The 23,961-nt window shown below is 38.0% G+C and overlaps 1 protein-coding gene across 1 annotated transcript in view; it reads left to right on the top strand.

Moving 5' to 3' along the window:
• LOC122796770 (CMRF35-like molecule 9) overlaps positions 1 to 23,961 on the top strand; it is a 456,752-nt gene that overhangs the window by 96,524 nt on the left and 336,267 nt on the right. Inside the window, exon 4 of the mRNA XM_044065499.1 lies at positions 16,136 to 16,201. Within this exon, the coding sequence (XP_043921434.1) occupies positions 16,136 to 16,201 (66 nt within the window). The remainder of the gene's footprint in view (positions 1 to 16,135; positions 16,202 to 23,961) is intronic.

The following is a 23,961-nucleotide window of genomic DNA, read 5'->3' on the forward strand; positions in this document are numbered from 1 at the left end:
TTTTAGCTGCATATGATCAAAAAGCACCCATTTCTTCCATGGTCTGGAATTACAGAATCAACAAAATACACATCATGGCCAAACATAATTAGCATGTATTCATTGCTGTTGAGCTTGCTATGCATATACCATTCAGTTAAATATTAAAATTAGACAAGATACTATTTGTAACTCAAGTTGAGTGAATGTTTTGCATTTGGTGTGAGGAAGGTATAACTGGCTAACACAGTATGCAAACTAGTTAATATATTGTTGGCCTAATTTGTCTTAATAAATTTACAATTAAGAAACAGAAAACAGAAATGGCATACCATCTAAATAGGTTACCTAATGATACTTTGCACAGAGAAGAGGGCACTCTAACTTTCAGATGTTAAAAGTAAACTAGTAATTTATAATATTTGCAATGTATACAGTTGGAAATAGCAAGCTTTTAGATAAGTTAAAGAACTCTCAGGACATATTATTACAGTATGATGCATGGTGACTTGGTAGCAATAAATATTTATAGGCTGAGGATCCAGAGTTCAAACCTGAGTTCCAGTCACTATCTACATAGAATTTGCATATTAAGACTGTATCTGCATGGGTTTTCTTCAGATGCTCTGGTTTCCTTTATTCCACCTTCCAAAAATATGCTGTATTAATTGGCTACACTTAATTGTCTGTAAATATTTTATTATTTATACTTACCCCAGTGGCTCATGTTGCAGATGAAAACAGTAAATAGACCATTCTTCTACCCAGTTAGCAAATATTTAATAAAAACACAAAATAAACAAAGAGACAAAAATGAATGATGTCCATTGTGTGTAAAGACAATCGGACATTCTTCAGGGATTTTTGAGATGCTACATGTGACTTAAATCATGATAATTCTCCTTACGCAGTAGGTAATGATGTCAGCATTGTTCTTCTACACTCATTAGTGGACAGGTACTTCCAAAGTGTGAAATAATGTAAATGTTCTAGCTGTATTGAAAAAATGTCTAATTTGTAGGGTGATAACATGGAGATATATTTGCCCATTTGATGCATACTTCTTAACTGCCCAGATGTTCACAATGTCCACATTCTTGCCTCATATTTTTGGTCTGTTCCTCATACAATGTGTGGTTTTCTGGGAAATCAGTGAAGATTAAAGTCACTAAATAATAACATACATTTGGGTTTCAGGCTTCATATCCTTCAGAAAATGCACGTGGGGCCAAAGCCAAGATGGCCTTCTGAAAGCAGCACAATTTTTGAGCTCTGTAAAACTATTTATTTAGACAGGAATTTAGTTAAAGATTCCAAATAATTTTTATAAGGACTTATCAATAATAGTTTAAACTTCAAGATTACACGTTTTGGTGGATCTACTCAAATTCCTATCAAATTATTGGAGTCTTTATCTCTATGAACATGAACAGCTCCATGCATTCTCAAACACACACAGCACTGAGAAAAGAAATGCAGCTGGTGACTTCAACTCTTCAGATGCTGTCCTTAAAAAATTGATAATTTTCAGCAAAACTTTGAAAAACTCAGAGAAAACAGTCTAAAACAAACTCCAATATTCAAAGAACTACTTCAACAACACCAAAAATAAGTTATTGGACATAGAAACTGGTTTAACTGGCATCAATGGGAGACTTAAAGAAAAGGAACTACAAACTGAATTTCTCCTCAAACAAAACACATTGCCCTAGAATAAGCTTGATGATCTAGAAAATAGGGAAAGAAGATGTAATATAAGAATTTTTGGTCTCCCTGAAAAACAGAAGGGGAGGACATTATTTCTTTCCTAAACCATTGGATCCCTGAAATTTTAGATCTTCAAGATGTTTTTTCTTATGGAATTGAGAGATCCCACAGAGCAACAGGAAAGCCAGCACCAATATCTTCCTCATCCCCACCAAGATCTATAGTTATAAAATTTCTGTCATTCATGGATAAAGAACTTGTTTTAAAAACTGCTTGGAGGGAACCCCCTTTAAAATTCATTCACAATCAGATCAGATTTGACACTAAGATTCTTAAAATGTGGAAGAAATGCTAGCTCCTTGTTAAACTTTTAAAGCAGAACTTACCCTGCAAGAATCAAAATACATCTTTCCAATGGAATAAGAACATTTAATAATACAGATGAAACGTCTGCCATTCTAAAAACAGTGACATAATTTCCATTCATGAAGTTATAGAATGTTCTTCCACTTCATTAAAGAGATATGCTGGGAAAAAAACACTTGGACAGATACAAAAAAGAAGAAACCAAAGACTGGCACTACAAATGTAAATTCCAACAAATATCTCAAAGCATCTTCTGATAAATTACTCTTATCTCCTTTTGATAAAATAGACATTCAGTCAGACAAGCTGTAATTTTATCTTAATCAAGATGTTTCAGTCAAAACACTTATTGCCTTTACCATTCAACCATGATCTTACGGTATTTTCATAACAATAAGCAATATCAAATGGAAATGATAACTAACTCTGCTCATTACAGGTAACTTTGATTTAATTTTATTCATATGTCTATGAAAACTGAGTGTTTGACATTTCTGCAGCATGGTGGGGGGGGTTCCTTCTGTTAAAAAATTTATTTTACTTAATTCTAAATAAAGACTTTAGGCTTTTCCCGGTTAGGGGTTGCCACAGTGGAACTCCGGACTGCTTATGATTGGCAGCATTTTTTACGGTGTCGAGTTGCCAGCCCGATGCCCAACCTTCAAAGAAGGCAAGCCCATTCACGCTTACACCTACCTGCATGTCTTTAATGTTACTCGACCGTGGGGTAGACATGCAAACTCCACACAGATGATCCATATAATATAACTTTATTAGTTAGCATAATTCAAGCCTAACCTATTGAAATGTGGTTATCTATTAGTTTAATTAAGCTTTTTTAAGTAATATGGCTTGGGGTTGGGAGTTTATCTCCCCAATGTATTTCATTATATGTAAATACTCTGGAAATGGCCATGAACATTCGCAACACTTATTTTTAACATTTTCTTTTATCTTTACACTTTCAAACTGAAGTTTTACAGTTAAAAATCACCTCCTTAGGCTGAGGTGAAGCTTTACTTACCTCAAGGAGCCTCACAAGCTGTTTAAACCATGCAGATTCCTCCATGTTATCTGAGGAACTCCCTGGCCATTTTATTTTTTGATGCAACACACAGGAAGAGAGGGGAATAACTTCAGTGATGCATCCCTTGCTTCAAATTTCCTAGTTTTTAGCCAAGATTGTCTGAAAGTACAAAAATCATTAAGGTCACCTTTTATTTGTTTAGAAATATCTTTAAATACTTATTTTATGTTAAATATATGTAGATTATTTCTGTTTAAGTTGTTTAATTAGTTTCTGAATCTAAAAGAATTATAATTACCATACATAGATATTAGTATTACTTTTACTTTGACCAAATTTCACTGTTACAGTAAGTCATTATTTGTCAAACACTATTTATTAAAAAAGCTTATTTTAAGTGTATTACAAGTACATCTTCATGGAGATAAGAAGGTATGGATTGAGATTCTATTAAACCTTGGAAGAAGCGACATTTAAAACTTAGTGATAGAATGTGAGAACACAAGCTAAATTCACAAAATACTTCATTTAGGTTATAATTATTACATTATGGTTAACACAAAGTAAGCCTCATAAAGGTAGCTTTTATCTTAAAGTGATGTCTTTAATTTCAACTATGACAATGTGTAGATGGAAAATACAGCTTCATGTTAGTGAATATCTTTATTTTATTTTATACTTAAAAGCTCATATGCTTATTAAAACTTACGATGTGAAGTTGTTCTGTCTCGCTGCTCATTCTTACCGATGGGTTCGGAGCCGATCCCTCCGCTCCGAGTCAGCCTACTACAAAGTTCAAGGTCTTCAAATAGCTCAAGGCCAAGTCCCTATCCCATGATGCATCTAGAATTACCTCAGATCTAGTTTGCTGCTGCAACAGATTGGAGGTTCTCACTAGCTCGGGCCAGTAAAACCTTTATTATACAAATGTTTCTTATTAATATTCAATAACTTTAACTAGATATTCGTTTTAGAACTTTTATAAGGTGTTTTAGCTTAATAGTTTATTTCCCTTTCCCTGGTGTGTTTTCTTATAAATCTCTAGTTGGCCTCCTTTTTTCTAGGCCTAGTTTAAAGTGTGTTTTATCTTATACTTAGAGTGTGCTTACTTAGTGACCTTTTGTCACAGTTTATAAAAATTTAGATAAGGTTTGTTTAGAGTGTGCTTAGTTTAGAATATTTAGATAAGGTTTAGTGTGTGTGTGAAATTGCAGCTATCTTTATCACTTTAGTATAGTCTGCTTAGCATTTGATATTGTGTGCCTTTAGACAGAGCTTTCTGTAATAGTTAATATTTATCTGTCTCTAGATAAATACTTGCTGTGTGTGTGTGACTTTAGCCTGATTTTTTTTCCAAAGGCTTTTTGACTCTTGGTTACTGTTTAGTTTTCATAGTCCTTGTTTGACAGTAATCTTGTTTAATTCCGTGTTTGGTGCAATACGGCTGACCATCAAGATAAATATCCCAAGTCAGGTTTTAAAAAATGCCCCAAATGTGGCCAAAACATTGTCTGTCATTGACAGTCATGTTAATTGCATGTATTGTTTAGTAACATTATTTTTATAGGATAGCTGATACATATGTCACTCTTTCTTTTCCAGGGTTCTCCAGGAGAGAAAGAGGAAGTTGATAGATAGGGGTTTGCTGAAACTCTGTTTCCAAGAAGCTTTGAGTGACCAATATGGATCCAGCAAGTCCTCAGAGTCTTCTAAGATTTCTGAGACAAAAAAAATCCAAGAAATCTTCAACGTCAGCTCAACAGACATTGGAGCCAACCATCTTAGCTTTTCAGAGCCAGTCCCCAGTCCTGGAACCAGTAACCAAAATACCTAAGTCTCCTGTATTGCAATTGGTTCCACCTTTGGTCCTTTCATCTCGGTCCTCTATTAGCCTTTCTGATCTGAACATGGATCATGTGGTGCAGTAGCTGTTACAGGCGCCGGCCTTTGCAGAAATTTTATTGGCTCTGACCCAAGTGGCTTTGAAGCCGAAGATTCTTATGCCAGCTACAACTCTTCCTCCTCCGAGCCATACTGGTCCTCTGGAGCAAGAGGAGTCAGACTTGTTGATTGTGGAGCCTTCGGAGCAGACGTCTGCTCCAGTCTCTTCATCTCTGTTTACTCTGACATCCTTGGTGCTGATTGAGGACTCTAGCAGCTGACACTCTGTGGTTGGGTCCAGGGAGGATAATTGTACCAACTTGTCAGTTCTGACTCTGCCTCTCGGGGCTTCGGCTCAGATGAGCTTGGCTCCTACTTCAGGCTCGGAGCCCACTGTCCTGGTGCCGGGGTTATCGATGGTTTTCTTGGATCCATCAGTCCCTTCACATTGGAGCAGGGGTGAATTCGAAGCCATGAGGAGAGTTATGTCTCCTAAGATCTCCTTGACCTCAGGTCCAGCCTCTTCCTCCCCTAAAGCATCTGTGTATGCTTCTGCTTCACAGATCCTGGCCAAATGTAGAGACTCAGAGCCTCAGGAAGCCCAATTGGGTGGTCCATGCTCTTCCGAGACCTCACCAGAAGCTCCCACTGATGAGGTTCCCAGGAAGAGAGTTTGTAAGAGGAAACATCTAGACTTCCCTCAGGAGTCTCTGACATCTGATACAGACTTGGATGAATCAGAAGGGTCCCCATAGTCCCCCTCTGAGAATATCTCATTTGCTGAGATACTAGATATCCTTAGGCAGAGGGGTGATTGGCAGTCCAAAAACCCTACTGAAGACGAGTCTGTTCTCCTGAAGGCTTTCGTGTCTCAGCCCTCCACCTCTTGGATGTCTCCACCCTTCTATGAGCCGATGCAGCTGGTCTCACAAAGGGAATGGGAGTCTCCGGATACCATGGAGCCTGTCCCTAAGAGGCCTAATAAGTTTATATCTGCTCCCCTAGACAAATCTTTTTTTACCAATGGTGTGCCAGTTGATGCCATGGTGGTGGCAGCAGCCACCAAAAAGGAAATGTCAGAAACGTCCTCTTCTATCCATCCTCGTAACAGAGACTCTAGGGTCATGGATAGATATGAGAAGCACACTTTTAGTTCAGCGACTTTTGCTCTCCGTTGGCTCAACTACTTAACCCATTTCACAAGACTACAAATAGATCTCCTTAAAGAGTTGGGAGATACTCTTCAGGGTACAGTAGCTGCAGGAGCTTCAGACAACTTGCCTCCCAGCTTGCTACCCTCAACTCCATTGTTAACTCATCCATGCGCTTCATTTCTTATGCAGCTGAAGGAATTAGTAGGGCAGCAGGTACAGGAATTGCTCTTAGGAGGCATTCCTGGATGCGCTTATGTTTTTTCATGAAGCCCTTCAAGTCATCCTTTGTCAATACCCCTTTTGAGGGCTCGTCTCTTTTCGGGCCCAAAGTCAAGGAAACTTTGACCAGGTGTGAGCAGGAAGGAAAGACTCTGTCTGCCATTGGAGTGCGTTTCCCCCCTACCAGACCCTACCCCAAGGGTCAAAGAGAAGGGAAAATGTGGTTCCTAAAAGCCCAAGGAGCCTTTCAGGACACAAATGGTGAAACCCCCATTAGGGGCAGAGGAGGGGGCAATAATGGAAGATGCCACCCTCACGACAGAGGGTTTTGGTGTTGCAGTATTTTCAAGACTCTCTTCCTCTGGGTACAATTGCAATTCAGACAGACAACATGTCAGTGGTCTGGTACTTGAACAAACAAGGAGGAACCAGGTTCTACCCCCTTTGTCACGAGGCACTAAGAATATAGCAGTGGGCTATATCCACCCAGCACTTTCTGTTAGCAACAAACATCCCAGGGAAATCCAACATGACAACAGACAAGCTGAGCAGAGCAATTTTATTGCCTCATGAGTGGTCCCTCAAGAAAGAAATAGCGGACAGGATATTATGCAAGTGGGGCCAGCCTTGCTGTGACCTTTTTGCCAGTTACATGAACATGAAATGCAGAAGGTACTTTGCCCTAATTCCCCCTCTGGAAGAAGCCCCAAGGATGCACTTGTTCATGATTGGCCTCTAGGTCTCCTCTATGCATTTCCACCAATCCCGTTAATACCCAAGGTTTTAAAGAAAGCAAAAACTCTGGGAAGGACCATGATTCTTATAGCTCCTCATTGGCCTCATCAGATTTGGTTCCCCTTTCTTCGATTTCATCTTTTGGAGGACCCTTAGATTCTGGACCCAGTTCCGGACCTTCTGATGCACTCATCAGGGAAACTTCATCCCTCTCTGCAGTCCCTGGATCTGAAAGCTTGGCTGCTCCAATTCCCATCATAGCCAGGTTTCATAACCTTTCCAATGAGACTAAGCAAATTCTCTTATCCTCTCATAAATCCTCTATGAGGAAACTATACATTAACAAATGGAAAAAAATTCTCTATGTGGGCCTCTAAAAACACTATTGATCCTTACCAAGCCCCTATGGTCTCCATTGTACAGTTCTTGACCATAATTTCCAACAATGGAACTGCAGCAGCAACTGTTTGGGTTTGGCTGGCTGCCATTTCTAATTTTCATCTTGGATTTGAAGGATTTAATATTATGTCACACAAATTATCCAAAGCCTTTCTCAAAGGGACTTTCCATCTCAGACCACCTGTGAAATCTCCCTATTCTCCATGGAATCTAAATTTTATTCTTTCCCGCATTATTCTTCCTCCATTTCTACCAGCTTCCTCTTGTGACCTCAATTTTTTGCCTTGGAACACTATCTTCTTAATAGCTATTACTTCTGCTCGCAGAATGTCAGAGTTTCAAGCGTTGTCCATTAAACCTCCTTACTTGATTTTCCATTCTGACAGACTCTCACTTTGAACAAACCCCACCTTTTTGGCTAATGTTTGCACTGAAACAAATCTTAACCAAATTATTGATTTGCCAGTTTTCTTCCCCAATCATTCCAACAATCTAGAATGCATGCTGCACAAACTTGATATTCAAAGACAGCTCAGATTTTACTTGGATAGAACAAAAGATTTTAGGAAATTGGAATAGCTTTTTGTTTCCTTTTCAGACTCCAGGAAAGGTATACCAGTGCTTAAAACAACTCTATCCAAATGGTTATCTGATTGTATCACTTTTGCTTATTCAGCTGCCAATATGCCCTTGCAGCATAAAATTAAAGCTCACTCATACAGGGCAGTTTCTACATCCTCTGCCTTTTCTTCCAGACATCCTATTGATAAGATTTGTGCAGGACCCACTTAGTCAAGACCTCATACCTTTATCACTCATTACAAAGTTGACAAGGTCTCCAGGGACAAGGCCTCCTTTGAATCCACTGTCCTGAAAAATATACTCCGGTGAGCCATCCGAGATAGATGGTCTTGGGATGCTACCCATTAGTAAGAATGAACGGCAAGATAGAACAACTTCACATAAAGAAGTTATGTACTTACCATAATGTTCCTTGTGAGTTGTTCATCTCACCTTCATTCTTACATCCCCCCTCCTTCCCCCTGCTGGGCTTTTAGAAGACCGAGATGCTGGATCCATCCTGGTTGCTTAACCCTTCTATACCTTCTCTTAGGGAGTGAGAGAATGACATATAGTATTGTTATAAGCAGCAAACAAGATCTGAGGTAACTCTAGATGCATCATGGGATAGGGACTTGGCCTCGAGCTACAGGAAGACCATGAGCTTTTTAGTGAGGTGACTTGAAGCCGAGGGATTGGCTCTAAACCCATCAGTAAGAATGAAGGCAAGATGAACAACTCATATGGAAAGTTATGGTAAGTACATAACCTCTTTTTTGTTCATGTGTAGTAGTCTCTAGTAACAATAAAACTTATACTTGGAAAGAAAAATAAATTAAATGGTTACATTATCAAAAAAACTAAACTTGTTTGCATGCAGCAACCTGCTTTATCTAGTCAGTATAATCTATATTGATCACCTAAGCTTTTCTACTCCTATATACTCTCAAAGAGATTTATTTATGATTAAATTTTTATATATAATATATATATATATATATATATATATATATATATATATATATATATATATATATATAAAATATAGATATAGATATAGATGGATAGATATAGCTATAGATATATAGATATAGATATGTTTGAGAAACCATATCTTAAATGTTTACTATCTACAATAGTTAGAGCTATTCAGATTAATTTAATTCAGGTATATAAGTCTTACATATAAGACTTATTAGAGCTGCTGAACATGGTTATGATGGTTAAGGGTAGCAGTTTGATAGATCTAAGTTTAGCTCTTAGACTGGGAATTTTTATAGTTCCATGTTTGATTTTGGAAAATCTAATTTTCTTTGATTATATGTTTTACACCATCTTTTTTATTTCCTTTTTTTAGCTAGGTCTGAATTCATGAAACTACACCTTACAATTATAACTAATGTCATTTCAATTATACTATATTTATTTATAAATACCCATTTTTTTATGTATGAGAAAGAGTTATGGGATCAAAACATCAACCTTCTTATATTCCTAAATACTCTCTATAACTGCTCTAAACATTAATGGTCTGAACTATCCAAGAAGAAGGTTAAACTTGTTAAGATACTTAAATGTTAATAAATCACAAGTTGTATTTTTACAGGAAACACATTTTAAATCTACTGAAAAAAAAATTTGGAATCCTAATAATATTTAATACTAGCTCGTTCCTCATATAAATCCAAGATGATGGGTTTCAAGATTTTATGGAAGAAAATTCTGTAAATCTGCAAATCATACACAAGTATAAAGATCCAGCAGGATTATTAGCCATTATTATTTTAAAGCTTAATAACAGAATATGGACATTTGTTGATCTTTATTGGTTTCTGAGGTTAGGAGTAACAAAGCAAAATGTCATCTTAATCTCATAACTAATGTTTATAAAGGCAATCTCATACTGGAAAGAGATTTCAGTTACATCTTGGATCACTTTGACCCCACAAACAATGGTCCACTTAGACTCACTTTTACAGCAAAACTCTTTAAAAAATGGATTACGTCCCTCAACTTATATGATGCAGTCAATTCCAAACACAATAACTCATTATGTTTTTTTATACATATCATAGATTCAAAACCCAAACAATAATAGATAGATTTCTAGTTCTCAATGACTTAAAATTAAAAATCTCATCTTTTTCTATACTCCCATATCCACTTTCCAATCATAATTGCCTCACACTTAAGTTATAACTTGATTTTACTAAGATAATTTCCGTAAGTAGAATACCAGCATATATAACTAAAATCACAGACTTTAAACATTGGCTTTTAACATAATTGCATTTCTTCTTGTAAGTAAATCATATTGCTGATACTAATATAGCAATGGCCTGAGATGCTCTAAAAGTCTACATTTATGGTAAAACTGTCACCTGGTATAAAAAAATTAAAATAATGGGATTCAGAGATGCAAAATAGACAGCTACAATGTTTACCAATTAAATCCAGATTTGCACACCTATTGTCAGATGATAAGAAGAAAATAGATGAACTAAACAAGAAATAATCGGATGTTTTAACACATAAAATGAATTTGGCATTAAAAAGATTGAAATCAAATTCTTATGTGGCAACTCCAAAACATATGCACAATTTATCAGGGAGAGCCAAAATTAATTCTAAGTCAAATAGTATAATAAACATGCTACATGAAAGTTCTAACAAACCCAGTATCCAACAAAGGTGACATTCTTGAAGCTTTCAGATTTCATTATACCAAGCACCATAACTGTAATAATCTAACTAGTAATGCTCTTGGCACAGAACTGTCTTTTCTTAATTTAGAGGCAATCCCTGAGAAACTTAAAACAGATCATGAGAAGCAAATATTTATAAATGAAGTTAAAGATAAAATTATGAAGTTTAAACCTAATAAAGCCCCTGGTACATATGGCATTATTATAGAAATGTATAAAATATTTCCTTCAACTATTATATCTTTACTTCACAAAACTTTGATTAAAGTACAAACTCACAATATTATTTCACCATCCTGGAGATATTCATTGATTACTCCTATTCTCAAAACTATTAAAGACCCGCAACTTTGTAGCTCTTATAGACCTTTTTCTCTCTTAAACAATGATTGTAAGATCTTCATGTCCATATTTGTTGACAGAATGAAAGTCCCACTCTCTAAATTGATAAAAAATAAACAATCAGGATTTATTTACAAAAGACACACAATTGATAATATTAAATGAATTCTTAATCTCATTGAATTTTTAAATATAGAGAATTAAGAAGCTTTACTGGATAGTTTAGATATAGAAAAGGCCTTTGATTCTGTCAACTGGGACTATCTTTTTGGAATATTGACTTCACTAGCATTTCCCTCTTCTTTCATTTCTATGTTAAACACTATTTATAAGAATAACTTATGTCAAACTAGGTCTTTTCACTTCAAAATATATACCCATAACTAAAGGTACTAAACAAGGCTTCCCCATAGTCTCCTATTTTATTCACATTTGCCATTTAAGTCTTTGCCTCTCAGATATGAAATAACACAAATATTGTAGGTATTCATATTTATAATCATTATAACTCTAAATTAACACTTTTTTGCTGATGCCATTTTCCTTAGTTTACCTAACTCTAAAACAGTTTTGTATGAATTAGATTCTATAATGAATAATTTAGAAAGACTTTCTGGTCTTCATTTTAATAAACAGAAATCTAAGCACATCATACTTAAAAAGCTGAAAAACAGATTCAAAATCAAAGCATAATTGGAGAATAAATTCCCTGAATTATTTAGGCATAGTATTATGCAGTAGTATGGAAAAGACAATATAAATAAATTATACAAATATCATATCTTTAATAAATAATCATATAAGTAAATGGAATAATATGTTAATTTCATTTGAAGATAGGTTACAGTTGATAAAAATAACTCTTTTGCCAAAGATTCTATACATTATTACAGCTTTTGATATTTCTCATGGATATAAATTCATTAAAGATATAAACAAATTATTAATATTTTTATAGTATCCTAATAAGAATAGAATTGCTTATTTACATCATACTGGGACATGGGATCAATGTGGTATAAAGTTTCCAGACACTGACACATATATCAGAGCAATACTATTTAAGGATCTCATATACTGGATTGACCCAGAGTGCAGTTCCAACTAGAAATCCCTACATATTTTTATATTATTAAATGAAAATACTTTGTTAACAAAATTCCCTTTAAGTAATCTTTCTAATAAATTTTGGCATTTCCTTTGCTATATTATACAGTATAATATTACCAAACATACAAAGCTAAATTCTTTAAACCACATCTTCAACAGCATCAAGAAACTTGTTAATTCTAATATAGATATTAAAATCTGGTTTGATTTACTAACACCTTTCAAACTCACAAAGAATTTTCCAGATAAATTACATTTCAACATTCTTAATGCATGGGAAGTTAAGAATTTTAATTGCTGGCAACACTTTATAAAAGATCTAAACATATTAGATACTTAACAGCTTATTAAAGATTATGGTTTTCATCACAAGATTGGTTATTGTTGCAAAGCATACTAACTTACACTCAAGATCTTTGCATAGTTATTAAAAATTCATCTTTTCTAGATCAACCCTCTTTAATATTCTATATATCTGAAGTATTGCATAATAATTTTAAAACTGATTACATCACATCCAAATTATATGGTATTGTAATAAAATATAACACCACTTTAACTTCTAAATACTGGAATTTTATAACTAAATCTATCTCTTCTTATTGCAGATGGAGAAAATTAAAATGTTATCCTCTGTTAAGTTCAAATCTTGGGCTCAGTATTAAAGCATTTCTACCTGGAAATATATCCACAGAACCTTTTTAACTCCAGGCAAAATAGCTAAATCTGAAAATGTTATTTGTTGGAAATGTTTAGAACCTTATAAAGGAGATTGGTTTCATATTTTTATAAATGTCCCAACTTAAGACAATTCTGGAAAAATACTGATGATTTTCTTAAAGCCTTATTATTAGATTCATTTCCATTAACCAAAACAATAGGTTTTAATGTATACAAAGGTTTCATTATGAATAAAATCAATTCATATCTTTTATGGACAATTCCAGCTGTAACTAGAAAATGTATCACAAGAAAGTGGAATTCTGTTATTTCTCCAAATATTGAAGATTTTCTGACCTTGTTAAAAGAAATGATATCTAAAGAAACCAGAGCAAAAGAACTTACAATTTATCTAAAAAATGTCATCAGCAATCCTTAGATAAAGGTTTCATCTCTCATCATGACTTTCCAAATGGACTCTTTCTAATGTCACTTATGTCTTTATAAACAATTGTTTTTCTTAATTGGAAATATTTTGTACAGTATTTCAGGCCTATGTATGTATTGTAAATAATTATTGTGTCTGATAGTCAAATGTTATGTTTTAAACTATTTATTTTATTGTTATAATATTTTAACACAACTTTCTAAGTTTATAAGAGCAATATTTAAAATTTGTCCCTATTTTTGAGCTGCCATCCCCTGTTATTTCAGACTTTGTTTAGATTCCTTGTGCTCAGAGGTTGAGAGGTAAGATGACAGGCAGGCCTTACTTTCAAAACCACCAAATCCAAAGCCAGAATTTCTAGCTATAAGTACAGCATGGAACTTGTACTGCAACAGTGTGTTGTTCTGCTGAAACATTTTGGGAGTCATACCAATGCAGAGTCCCACCTGGGCAATATCTCAGTAATGGAGAATTTATATTACTATGAATTTCAGCTGAGCACATGACCACACTTACACACACACACACACACACACACACACACACACACACACACACACACACACACACACACACACACACATATGTATATACACAGACTGCATACCATACCCCCATGCATACATACATACACCCCCACACAAACAAAACATAGCACTTGCTGCCATTCTGTGATTGTAGCACTCCTCAACATTAGGATGAGGAGCAAAACAATAGGCCATGTCTACAATCTCTTACACTTTCTTTTTAGGAGTAGCACCATGTCCTAAGTGTTCACTGTCTACTTTCATGCATGTTTATGCACTGAGAACAAAGTACAAAAAAAAAAACACAGACCTGCCAGTCATGACCCCTAGCATATTGCACCTGGGTTGTCTGCCCCCTTTACCCTACCCAAGATAATCTTCTGATATAAGTTATGATTTGTCAGCTATTTTGACAGCCCTCAAATGAGGTGGGTCAGCCAGTTGATATATTTTCTTCCTCGGTGAAGTCAGTGCTTTAATTAATGTCATGGCTCTCCTTGCCCCCAGCTTTGGAGCATCATATGCTTTTTACAGAGAATGTATACGGGTACCCTTTTTATACTAGTTCATAAGGATTCAGTGTTTTCAAAATTTGTACTTATTGTGACGAGCAATTGCAGGATAATTTTCTGGCTATGTCCAGTTGTAAACAGTATTTGATGGGTGAGTAACTCTGTAAAAGAATCTCTGCTGGAAAATTACATTTCTTTTGGAGGAAGCACATTATTGCTTTTGATTATTTGCCTCCTGTACAACCTCATGATAACTGTAAGATTATAATTATTACACCTTACATTAATTGTAAAAATGTATACTCTTGAAGTGAAATACACTGGAAGTATGAATGAAAATGAGGCTGTTAAAACTTTATATAACCTAGCATCAATTATGCAACAGTGCTAATAATTGTGTTGTGATGTGTGGATCAGCTCAGGTGAGAAACTAAATAACATGAAAGTGTGCAGATACTGGTCTGTAGTCAAAATGTTATTTGAACTATTACACCCCTGTAATATCTCACTTCTTTAATTCCACATAGCAGTGCTAATAGTTAATATTAATGGCTGTTTAGTTCTTATGCACACAGATTCTTTTTTCATATGTTAGTCACCATTTCTTTTAAGTTGTATCTACCATGCAATGTAGTTACATGAAGCTGTCCTATGCCTGGAGGCAAGTTGTGCTCTTGAATAAAGTAGTCATGATTTAGAATTTAAGTGTAGCTCAAATTCTGTCCCACGTGTGTAAGCGAGGTATAATTATTAAGTAGTCAGTGACAGTAGTGTAGCAGAGTAACATATTGTACACAAAGTGTAACCTGTATAGCTTCATTTTGCTATTTTTGTTATTACACAGCATTGTTAGTGTATTACTTTGTCTACTATTTGGAATATACACATTTCTTGATTTTTTTTGTCAGGAACTCAAAATAAAAATCAATAAAAATGGGCTAGATATTGATTCGTATTTTTTCTGCAGGTGTCTTGGCATTTATGTTCACCTCTCAGAATGATCATAATAAAATATGAAGTTGTGAAATAATAAAATCAGTAAATTATTGCATTTGACTTCACTGTGTTATGAGTTTCATTTTACATGCCTAAATTTGCATCAGAATCAAACCTAATACTCTTTCTCATACATTTTACTGAAGAAAGACTGAAATGTACAAGACTGATTGTGCACAGATATGTTACATAAAATCATGACCATTATTCATTTGGACAAAAGTGCAAACCTTATACTGTGAGATATAAGTAAGGCCTCTTACAAGTACAGCACTTCCAAGCTGATAATATGTTAGAAAACCTTACGTCTCTAATGTCATTGCCAGTACAGGAAACATAAATGGAACATCAAATTTTGGATGACATTTTACAGTGCTTGAAAGTCCATTAATAGAAGGTCAGAGACAGTATAAATAGGGGTAAGCAGGACAATTTAGCGAACAAAATATTTTAAGTTTATGGAAAATGCACTTGACAATTATCTTTCATATAAAACTAGCATGGGCTATATTTTATTCTCTTACAGGATAACTATTTACTTTACTTGCTTAGTATATTTTTTGCCAGAAGATTATTATTTGCCATTGATATTTGTCCCATATGGACAGAGGTAGCTTATAAAAGCCTGGCCCTCAATGTCCTATTTGAAAGCAGAACATCATTATTCTTTTGGGAAAACTTGGCTAGACTTAGAAAGGCCTCTTGGGTCATTAGGTTTGTAACAGTCTATGAATCTATGAATCTTAATGGGTATAAATTCTTTCCCCAAAAATGCAAGGATGTAATCATTTGCCATTCTGTCTTTAGACGGAAGACCAGAAACTGCGTTAATAACTTTAACTACTAGAGATGCAAATAACGCAACAAGCACAGGTAAGAAATATATTTTCTTAAGTAATTGTTATGACTCTCACTCTCTTAGCACAAGAAATCTGGACAATGCCAAAAATAATAGGAAGACAAAGTCACAAAAACAGTGACAATTTTAAAATATTGTTCTTAAAATCTATAAAAAAAATGTTAGAATAGCAGGTTTTGCATTAGCATGCATTTTCTGAAGGATAAGAAGTCTGAAACTCACCTTACATTATTTAATGAAATTCAATCCTCAACAGTCTGACAGAAAACTACAACTTATATGAGGAACAGAAGCAAAATAAGAGGCAACAATCTGGAATGGTTTGTGGCTCATTAACCGGCAAGATGGAAGGATGATTGGAGAAGGGATGTTGACAGTTTTAAGTAAGTTCCAGTTTGGCTGGCATTGAAGGTGTAGAGGAGAAATTGTGGGGGGAAAGGGTTAATTTTCATTTGGTCATTATGGCAGTGGTGTTGCCAGATGAGGTGTGTCATGTTGGCTTAGAATGATCAGATATTTGGTATAGGAATCCTGGGCAGCTTTTTAAAGGAAGGTGTATGTTAGGGCTTTGCAAGATTTTATTAAGTTTGTGTTGCATCTGCCTGAGGAGGAAGGAGTTTGGTGAGAAGGAGTGTTGTTGAAAATATTTAATTCAGGCTTGCGAACGAGGTGAGGCAGTTCAGTCAGTCAAGATGGACTTAGCTGCAATTAGTGTAGTTGCACAGGAGGCAGGGTAATGTGACTTTACTGAATACTGGACTGTGGTAAGTATGTTGGGGTAGGGTTGATAGTGTGAAGGTTGCCAAACAATGGCCCGTGAGGTATTTATATGATAGGACATTGGGATGTTGATGGCAGGGATCTAGTTTGGTACAGATAGGATGAGATACACCTGAATGATTTGGGTTTGGACCTCTTTAATGTATACTTAGGTTGATTTTGAAGGGTTTGTTGAGGGTTTTGGAGTGAATGAGGGGGAACTGCCTGTGTCAGGCTGGTTGGCAGAGAAGAGGGGCAGGCTTGTCCCTCTTCTATTCCCACTCTGGTGTTGGATGTGTTATTCAATGTGTTGTGGAGTGAAAGTGAGTGATGGGATGTTGCTTCATAATTAAAATGAAGTGAGCTGAGGTGTGTATGCTGCTTGGTAAGTAAAAGTAAGTGAGCGGAAGCGAGGAAGCTGCTTGGTAAGTAAAAGTATGTGAGCTAAGGTGAGGATGCTGCTTGACAAGTAAAAATAAGTGAGTGGAGGTGAGGATGCTGATTATTTGGTTAGGATGAGCAAGAGGGGTTATGCTGCACTAGTAAATGGTAATATGGATGTTCATGCTGTGATCAAAACATTAAAATGTCATTCGAGAAAGTTATGTCTATGGACGTGTAACAAAGGTTATCAAATGTCATTTGGTCATCATCATCATCATCCCCCATTTTCCCAATTACATGGGGTCGGGGTATCGTATTAACTGTTGCCAACTCTCTCGATTCAGTGCCACTCTCCTGCCTTCTTCAACACTCATGCCTGACTGTCGCAGATTTTCTTTCACACCCACCCATCCACCTCTTTGCTGGATGCCCTCACTTCCTCTTACCTTCTTCCTGTCTGTCCAAAATCTCCCTCACCAGATTGTCTTCTGCTTTTCTACACATGTGCCCATACCATTGTAATGTGTTCTCTTTGATCTTTTCTGCAATTGGAGCTACTTTGGCTTCTGCTCTTATGTCCTCATTTCTTCGCCTGTCCTGCAGCGTGCATCCTACCACCTTTCTCAGGCACTTCATTTCCATCACCTCTAGCTTCTTCAACTGTTCTGCCTTTACTGCCCAGGTTTCTGTACCATACAGTAGTACTGGTCGCACCACTGTCTTGTACACCTTACTTTTCAGCTTCTTTGGCATTCTTCTGTCATAGACTACACCTGATACTATATGCCAGTTGGCTGCAGCCCCTCTGATTCTAGCTTTGACCTCTTCATTCAGACTACCCTTCTCCTCAACCACCCCTCCCAGATACTTGAAGCTGTTTACCTGTTCCACTATCTTCCCATCTATCTCTATTCTCAGCTTCTTCTGATTTCCCCAATCTGCTGCCATTACCACTGTCTTATCTGTGCTTAGTTTCATCCTATGTGCCTTCAGATTTGCATTCCAGTCTCCTATCCTTTGCTGAAGTTCTAGCTCAGAGTCTGCCTACACTGCCACATCGTCTGCATACAGCAGCTTTGTTGCTCTGACCCCTCCAGCCTGTTTGCTGATGTAGTCCATTACCAGTATGAACAGCAGTGGGCTCAGAGCTGAACCCTGGTGTACACCCATTCCCACTGCGAACCCCTCAGTGAGGCCAAACACTGTTCGTACTTGAGTCACTGGGTCCTTGTACATAGCCTGCACTAATTCTACCAATGTTTCTGGGACTTCAAACCACAGCAGTACTGCCCAGATCAACTTTCTTGGGACCTTGTCATATGCTTTATCCAAGTCTAGGAAATCCCAGTTTGACTCTCTCGTCTTCTCTAGTTTCTTCTCAAGTATCTGTCTCAATGCAAACATCGGGTCAGTTGTGCTGCATCCTGATCTGAATCCGAACTGTTCATCTCCCATCTTACATTCTACTATTCTGCGTTTCCGTTTATCAATCACCCTCTCCAGAACTTTCATGCAATGTGGTAGGAGTTTGATGCCTCTGTACTGTCCACAGTTGTGGATGTCCCCTTTGTTCTTGTACCCTGGCACAAGTATGCTTATTCTCCAGTCATCTGGGAATCGGATATGCCTTTCTCTCCACACTGCAATTAGTACCCTCAGGAACCATTTCTCCCCTAGCTCACCCATCATCTTTATCATATCTGCTATGACCTCATCTGAGCCTGCTGCTTACCCTGACTTAATTTTCCTTAGTGCTGCTCTTACTTCTTCTAAGCTGGGCTCCTCTTCTACTCTCATTGTAGGCTGTTTCTGGGGCAGTACCGCTTCTGTGGGGTTTTCTTCATTCAGAAGCTGCTGGAAATACTCCTTCCGTCTGCCTTTGATGTCCTGTGGGCTGGTAAGCAGGTTGTTGCTGGAATCCCTTATGAAGGGTGTCTGACTATCTTCTTTGTCTTTCTGTCTTTGCCTTGCAACCTGGTATAGTTTCTTTGTGCCCCTTACTGAGTCACTTTCCAGAAGCTGATAGAGTGCCTCTGATGCCTGTTATTTGCTATTGCAACTTCTTTCTTAGTTTCTTTGTTAGCCAACCAGTAGTCCTTTCTAGCTTGGTCAGTCTTTTCAATCTCTCACTTCTTCCTGCACACCTTCTTTCTTTTGATTACTTCCTGCACTTCTGCATTCCACCACCAGCTTTCCTTATGTACCTTATTTCTATACCTGGCTCAGCCACATATCTTTTCTGTAGTCCTAGCGCATGCTGTTTTTAGGCGCTGCCACTCTTCTTCAACTCCACCTATTTCCTCCTCTTTTTGGGGTGCTAGAGCCCTGAGTAATTCCTTGAACTGCTGTACTTTCTCTCCAGTCAACTTCCAGGTCTTCAGCCTGGTCTCTGTTGACCTTAGAGCCTTCTCTGACCACTGCTTGCAGCTGATTGTGGCAACTACTAGTTTATGCTGTGAACCAACTGTTTCAATGGGGATGACTTTGCAATCATGGATTCTACCCCAGTGCCTTTTCCTTACTAGGAGGAAGTCTACCTGAGTTGCATGTTGGCTACTCTTGTATGTGATCTTGTGACTGTCTCTCTTTCTGAACCATGTGTTGGCTACTATCAAGCCATTTGCCAGACAGAAGTCTAGAATGGCTTCTCCTTCTTTATTCCTATTGCTCCACCCATGTGGACCCAGGCAGTCCTCATATCCTTTTCTGTCTGTCCTGATATATGCATTTAAGTCACCCATTATCAACACCAATTCATGTTGTCCTGCTTTATCTAGTAAGTCCTGCAACTGCTGTCTGAATGCACTCTTTTCCTCACTATCACAACCCTGCTGTGGGGCATAGGCTGAGATTATGAATACTGTCCTATCATTACACTGGAGTCTGATTGCCATGAGTCTGTCATTAATTCTGATGATATCCCTCACTGACTTCTGAAGCCTCTGTCTCACCACAATTCCTACACCATTTCTAGCCTGTCCACCACCTGAGTAGTAGAGTCTGGATTCCAAGCCAAGTGGCTTTGTTGCACTGCCCTTCCATCTCATTTCTTGGATACATAGGATGTCCAGCCTCCTCTGTATCATCATGTCATCCACTTCTAAGCTGTGTCCTGTCAGTGAACCTACATTAAGCGTAACAATTTTCAGTTCATGTTGGCAGGTTGGTTGGTTTTATGTCCAGCTTTCACTCAACAGAGCTATCCCAGGTAACCCAGGCTGGGCAACTAGACACCAGCCAGCCAGTAGCCTATTGACCCAGGGCTGCTGGGCTTTTATGGTGAGCACACACTGGCCAATAGGGGCACATATACCCCTACCACCGTTAGCATGGGTCCCTGGCATGGGTCAGAGAGTAGGCTGGGTCCTCAACCCGGTAACTACCCATGCCCATTTTTTTGGCAACAGTCAACATGACCGAATCACCTAGAGCCATATTTTACACCGTTAAGTGGCTATCCCTGCCACGGCACGCAGTTTGTGATCCATGTTCTCCTATCTTGAGGATACTGCACACCACATAAATGCCCAAAGCGGTTGGTCTTTTTAAAACTCTTCCCCCATTGGGCACCATGTAGAGTCTGTGCTGCTGCCCACAGCTCCCTCCGTTGGTGAGTTTGAGATGGAAATGCTCAGCATGTTTTTCGGACATGGGAGAAACCCCAAGGGGGCACAGAGAGAGCATGCAAACTCCAAACAGGCATTAGTCGGAGGTCAGGATCGAACCTTGTACCTTGTGCATTGGAGGCGAAGACCTTAACCACTAAGCCATCTGGTCTGTTTATTGAAGGGGACCAGAGCAAATGAGATTTGGGAACAAAGCGATTTGTCTAGGGAAATCTTCGGGCGAGGGTCAGGTAGGAATAGTAATGGAAGCTAAGATGGTAGTGTAAGACAGTTATTGTGGGGGGGGGGCGGAAAAGTAAAATTAGGAAAGTAGGAGGGTTGGGAGGAAATGAGGTAAGAGAAAGGAGGGGCTTAACTGGTTTTGTGTGAGTGTAACTGGGTAAGGGATCAGATTTTGATGTGAACATGTTACCAGCCCTCTCTACCTCTTTTAGAAACATGGAGGATTGTGTGGTTACTTCACAGATGTTCTTTGTGTTTCACTGGTGCAGTCATTACATTTGGGCTATCTGCTTGCAGTAGCCCTCAGTCAGCCTGATTAACGAAGTCTTGGGTCCTGCATCGGTTGCTGTCCCTTCTTCCATGATGTCAGGTCATCAGGGGTATACAACATACAGCCGATACCATTACATCAGTCTTTCTTGCTGTGCGGTGCCTGAAGCAGAAGCAGTTCGCAAGTGCCAGTCTGCCGACTCCTGAAATTTTCGTTTTCGAGTTTCAGAGCCGAAGTCTTCAACTAAACCTAAGTACCTTGTTGGGGAAACTTTTTCTTGCTCCTTACCGATGTCAGTAAAAGTTAATAATTGCATTACTTGTGGAAAGAAAATACCTCACAAAGATTTTAATTCATACTGTATTCCTTGCCTAGGCCCTGACCATGACATACCTTGCTGTCAGTTTTGTGCCTTATTTAATCAGTGCACTATCCATCGTCAGTATATTTTCACCTCTAAATATTTCAGTTCTTGGTTCAATTACCCAGAAATGTCATTGGTTAGCCTTCCAACTACCAGTATTCTGAAAAAATGCAAAGATAAAGACAGAGACAGGCTGCCTAGGTCCAAAGCTGCCAGTGACGCTTCTACTAAGCTAGTCACCAGTTCACCGGTACTCAGTGAGGTGCTTTCGCAGCCCCTGATACCCACTACTTCTGATTCACAGGCCTCTACTGAGACCCATTCGGAGTCCGGTATGCCATGAGATGCTTCAACTGTGGAACCTGCAGCTGTCTCTACCTTGGATGGGTCCGGAGCCGCTGTGGAGGCACCGGCTTCTGAGGGTGTATTCAGGCCTACAGACTTGCATATTAAACTGATGTCTCCTTCTTCATTTAGGTCTAAACCTCGAACCATGCCTAAGAAACCGACACCCAGGATGCATGCTCAGGCCTCTATGCCTAAAAAACAAATGATAAGAATGGCTGAAGATCTTATAACTCTAATCAGGGGAAGCCAACCACCCCCTTCTAAGAGACCTAGGACTGAAGTTGTTTATGAATCTTCTGACAAGGATTCTGATTTTTCTGATTCTTCTGATGATCTGGATTTACCCTTATCTACTTATGAAGATTCTGATGCAGAGGATTCTATTCCCTCTGCTTCCTCTCCAGAGGATTTTTCTTTTGGGGAAACCTTACATACTCTAAGGGAGCATTTCCACTGAGAAAGCCAGGATTTTTCTGATTCAAAAAAGAGGCTTAGGGATTTCTTACTACTGCCTCAGCACAGGCCTTACCTCCTGTACTGGACATTGTTGATGATGCCTTTTCAGAATCTAGTTTGACCCCTGATTCTTTGCCTCCTGCTCCCAGAAAACCTGACAGATATTACAGGGTTCCCGATTCTCACAAGTTCCTTTTTAAAAATGCTACTGCGGATCCAGAGACTATTTCACAGGGACCCAAGGGCATTAAGGCTACTATTGCTAAAAATCCTACCCCTTCTGATAGAGACTCCAGGGCACTGGATAGATGGGGTTAGAAGGTTTACACTTCTGCACCCTTGGCCATTAGGGCCTTAAACTGTCAGTTTCATATGTTAACGTATCAACATGTTACTGGATTGCTTAAACAGAAAATTATGTTGATTCCTGACTGTGCTGAAAATAAAGAATTACAGGATTTAATGCATTCTGCTTAACAGGTTGGAAAACATAATTTGCAATGTGGATTTGATTTATTAGAGGCCTCTTGTAGGGCTGCTGTCACTGGGTCTGTGCTCAGAAGGCATGCTTGGCTTAAGGAGCAATCTTTGCCTGATCATGTTAAAGCTAAACTGTTGGATGCTCCCTTAAATCAGGACCGCCTGTTTGGCAACAAAGCTGAGGAAGTTCTTAAAAAGATGGAAGATAAAGCTAAATCTATGCAAACTGTTAAAGATTTCTTACAAGTTCAGCCTCCAAGGTTTAGTAGGCATTGGCCCTCTAAAAATTGGTCTTTTCCAGCCCCTTCCAGGTCTTCTCAATCCAAACCTAGACACAGCAGAAACCCCAGGTTTCAGTCCCAGGGGATGCACAAGATTAAGCAGTGGGGGGTTTCTGTATCCAAATCTGGAAGTAGTAAGACTCCCCCCTATGGAAAACTGTCTCAATGACTTGCTTTTTCAAACATCCAAGCACTTCTCAACTGAATGCTCCTTTAGGTGGAAAGATTGGTCTGCAGGCCAAAAACTGGGAACTCATTACCCAAACAAATGGGTTTTAAATATAGTGTTCCAAGGATACAGATTTCACTTCCAAACATTACCAACACCAAGCGGGTGGCCAGATCTACCCCCCCAAATCATTGGGCAGAGGCCCAAAAGCTAGTACTCTCTCTTTAAACACGGGGGCTATTCAGTTGGTACCAGAAGAGGAAAAGGGACAGAGTTTCTATTCAAGACTTTTCCTGGTACCCAGAAAAGACAATTCATGGCATCCTATCCTGGACCTTTCTACTCTAAATGCCTCTCTGGTGCTTCCAAAATTCAAAATGCTGACTCTTCACCAGCTGCTTCCTATGCTAGGCA

This window comes from Protopterus annectens, chromosome 3.part0 (genome assembly GCF_019279795.1).
Source record: "Protopterus annectens isolate FY-2018-M chromosome 3.part0, PAN1.0, whole genome shotgun sequence".
Classification (NCBI taxonomy): domain Eukaryota; kingdom Metazoa; phylum Chordata; order Ceratodontiformes; family Protopteridae; genus Protopterus; species Protopterus annectens.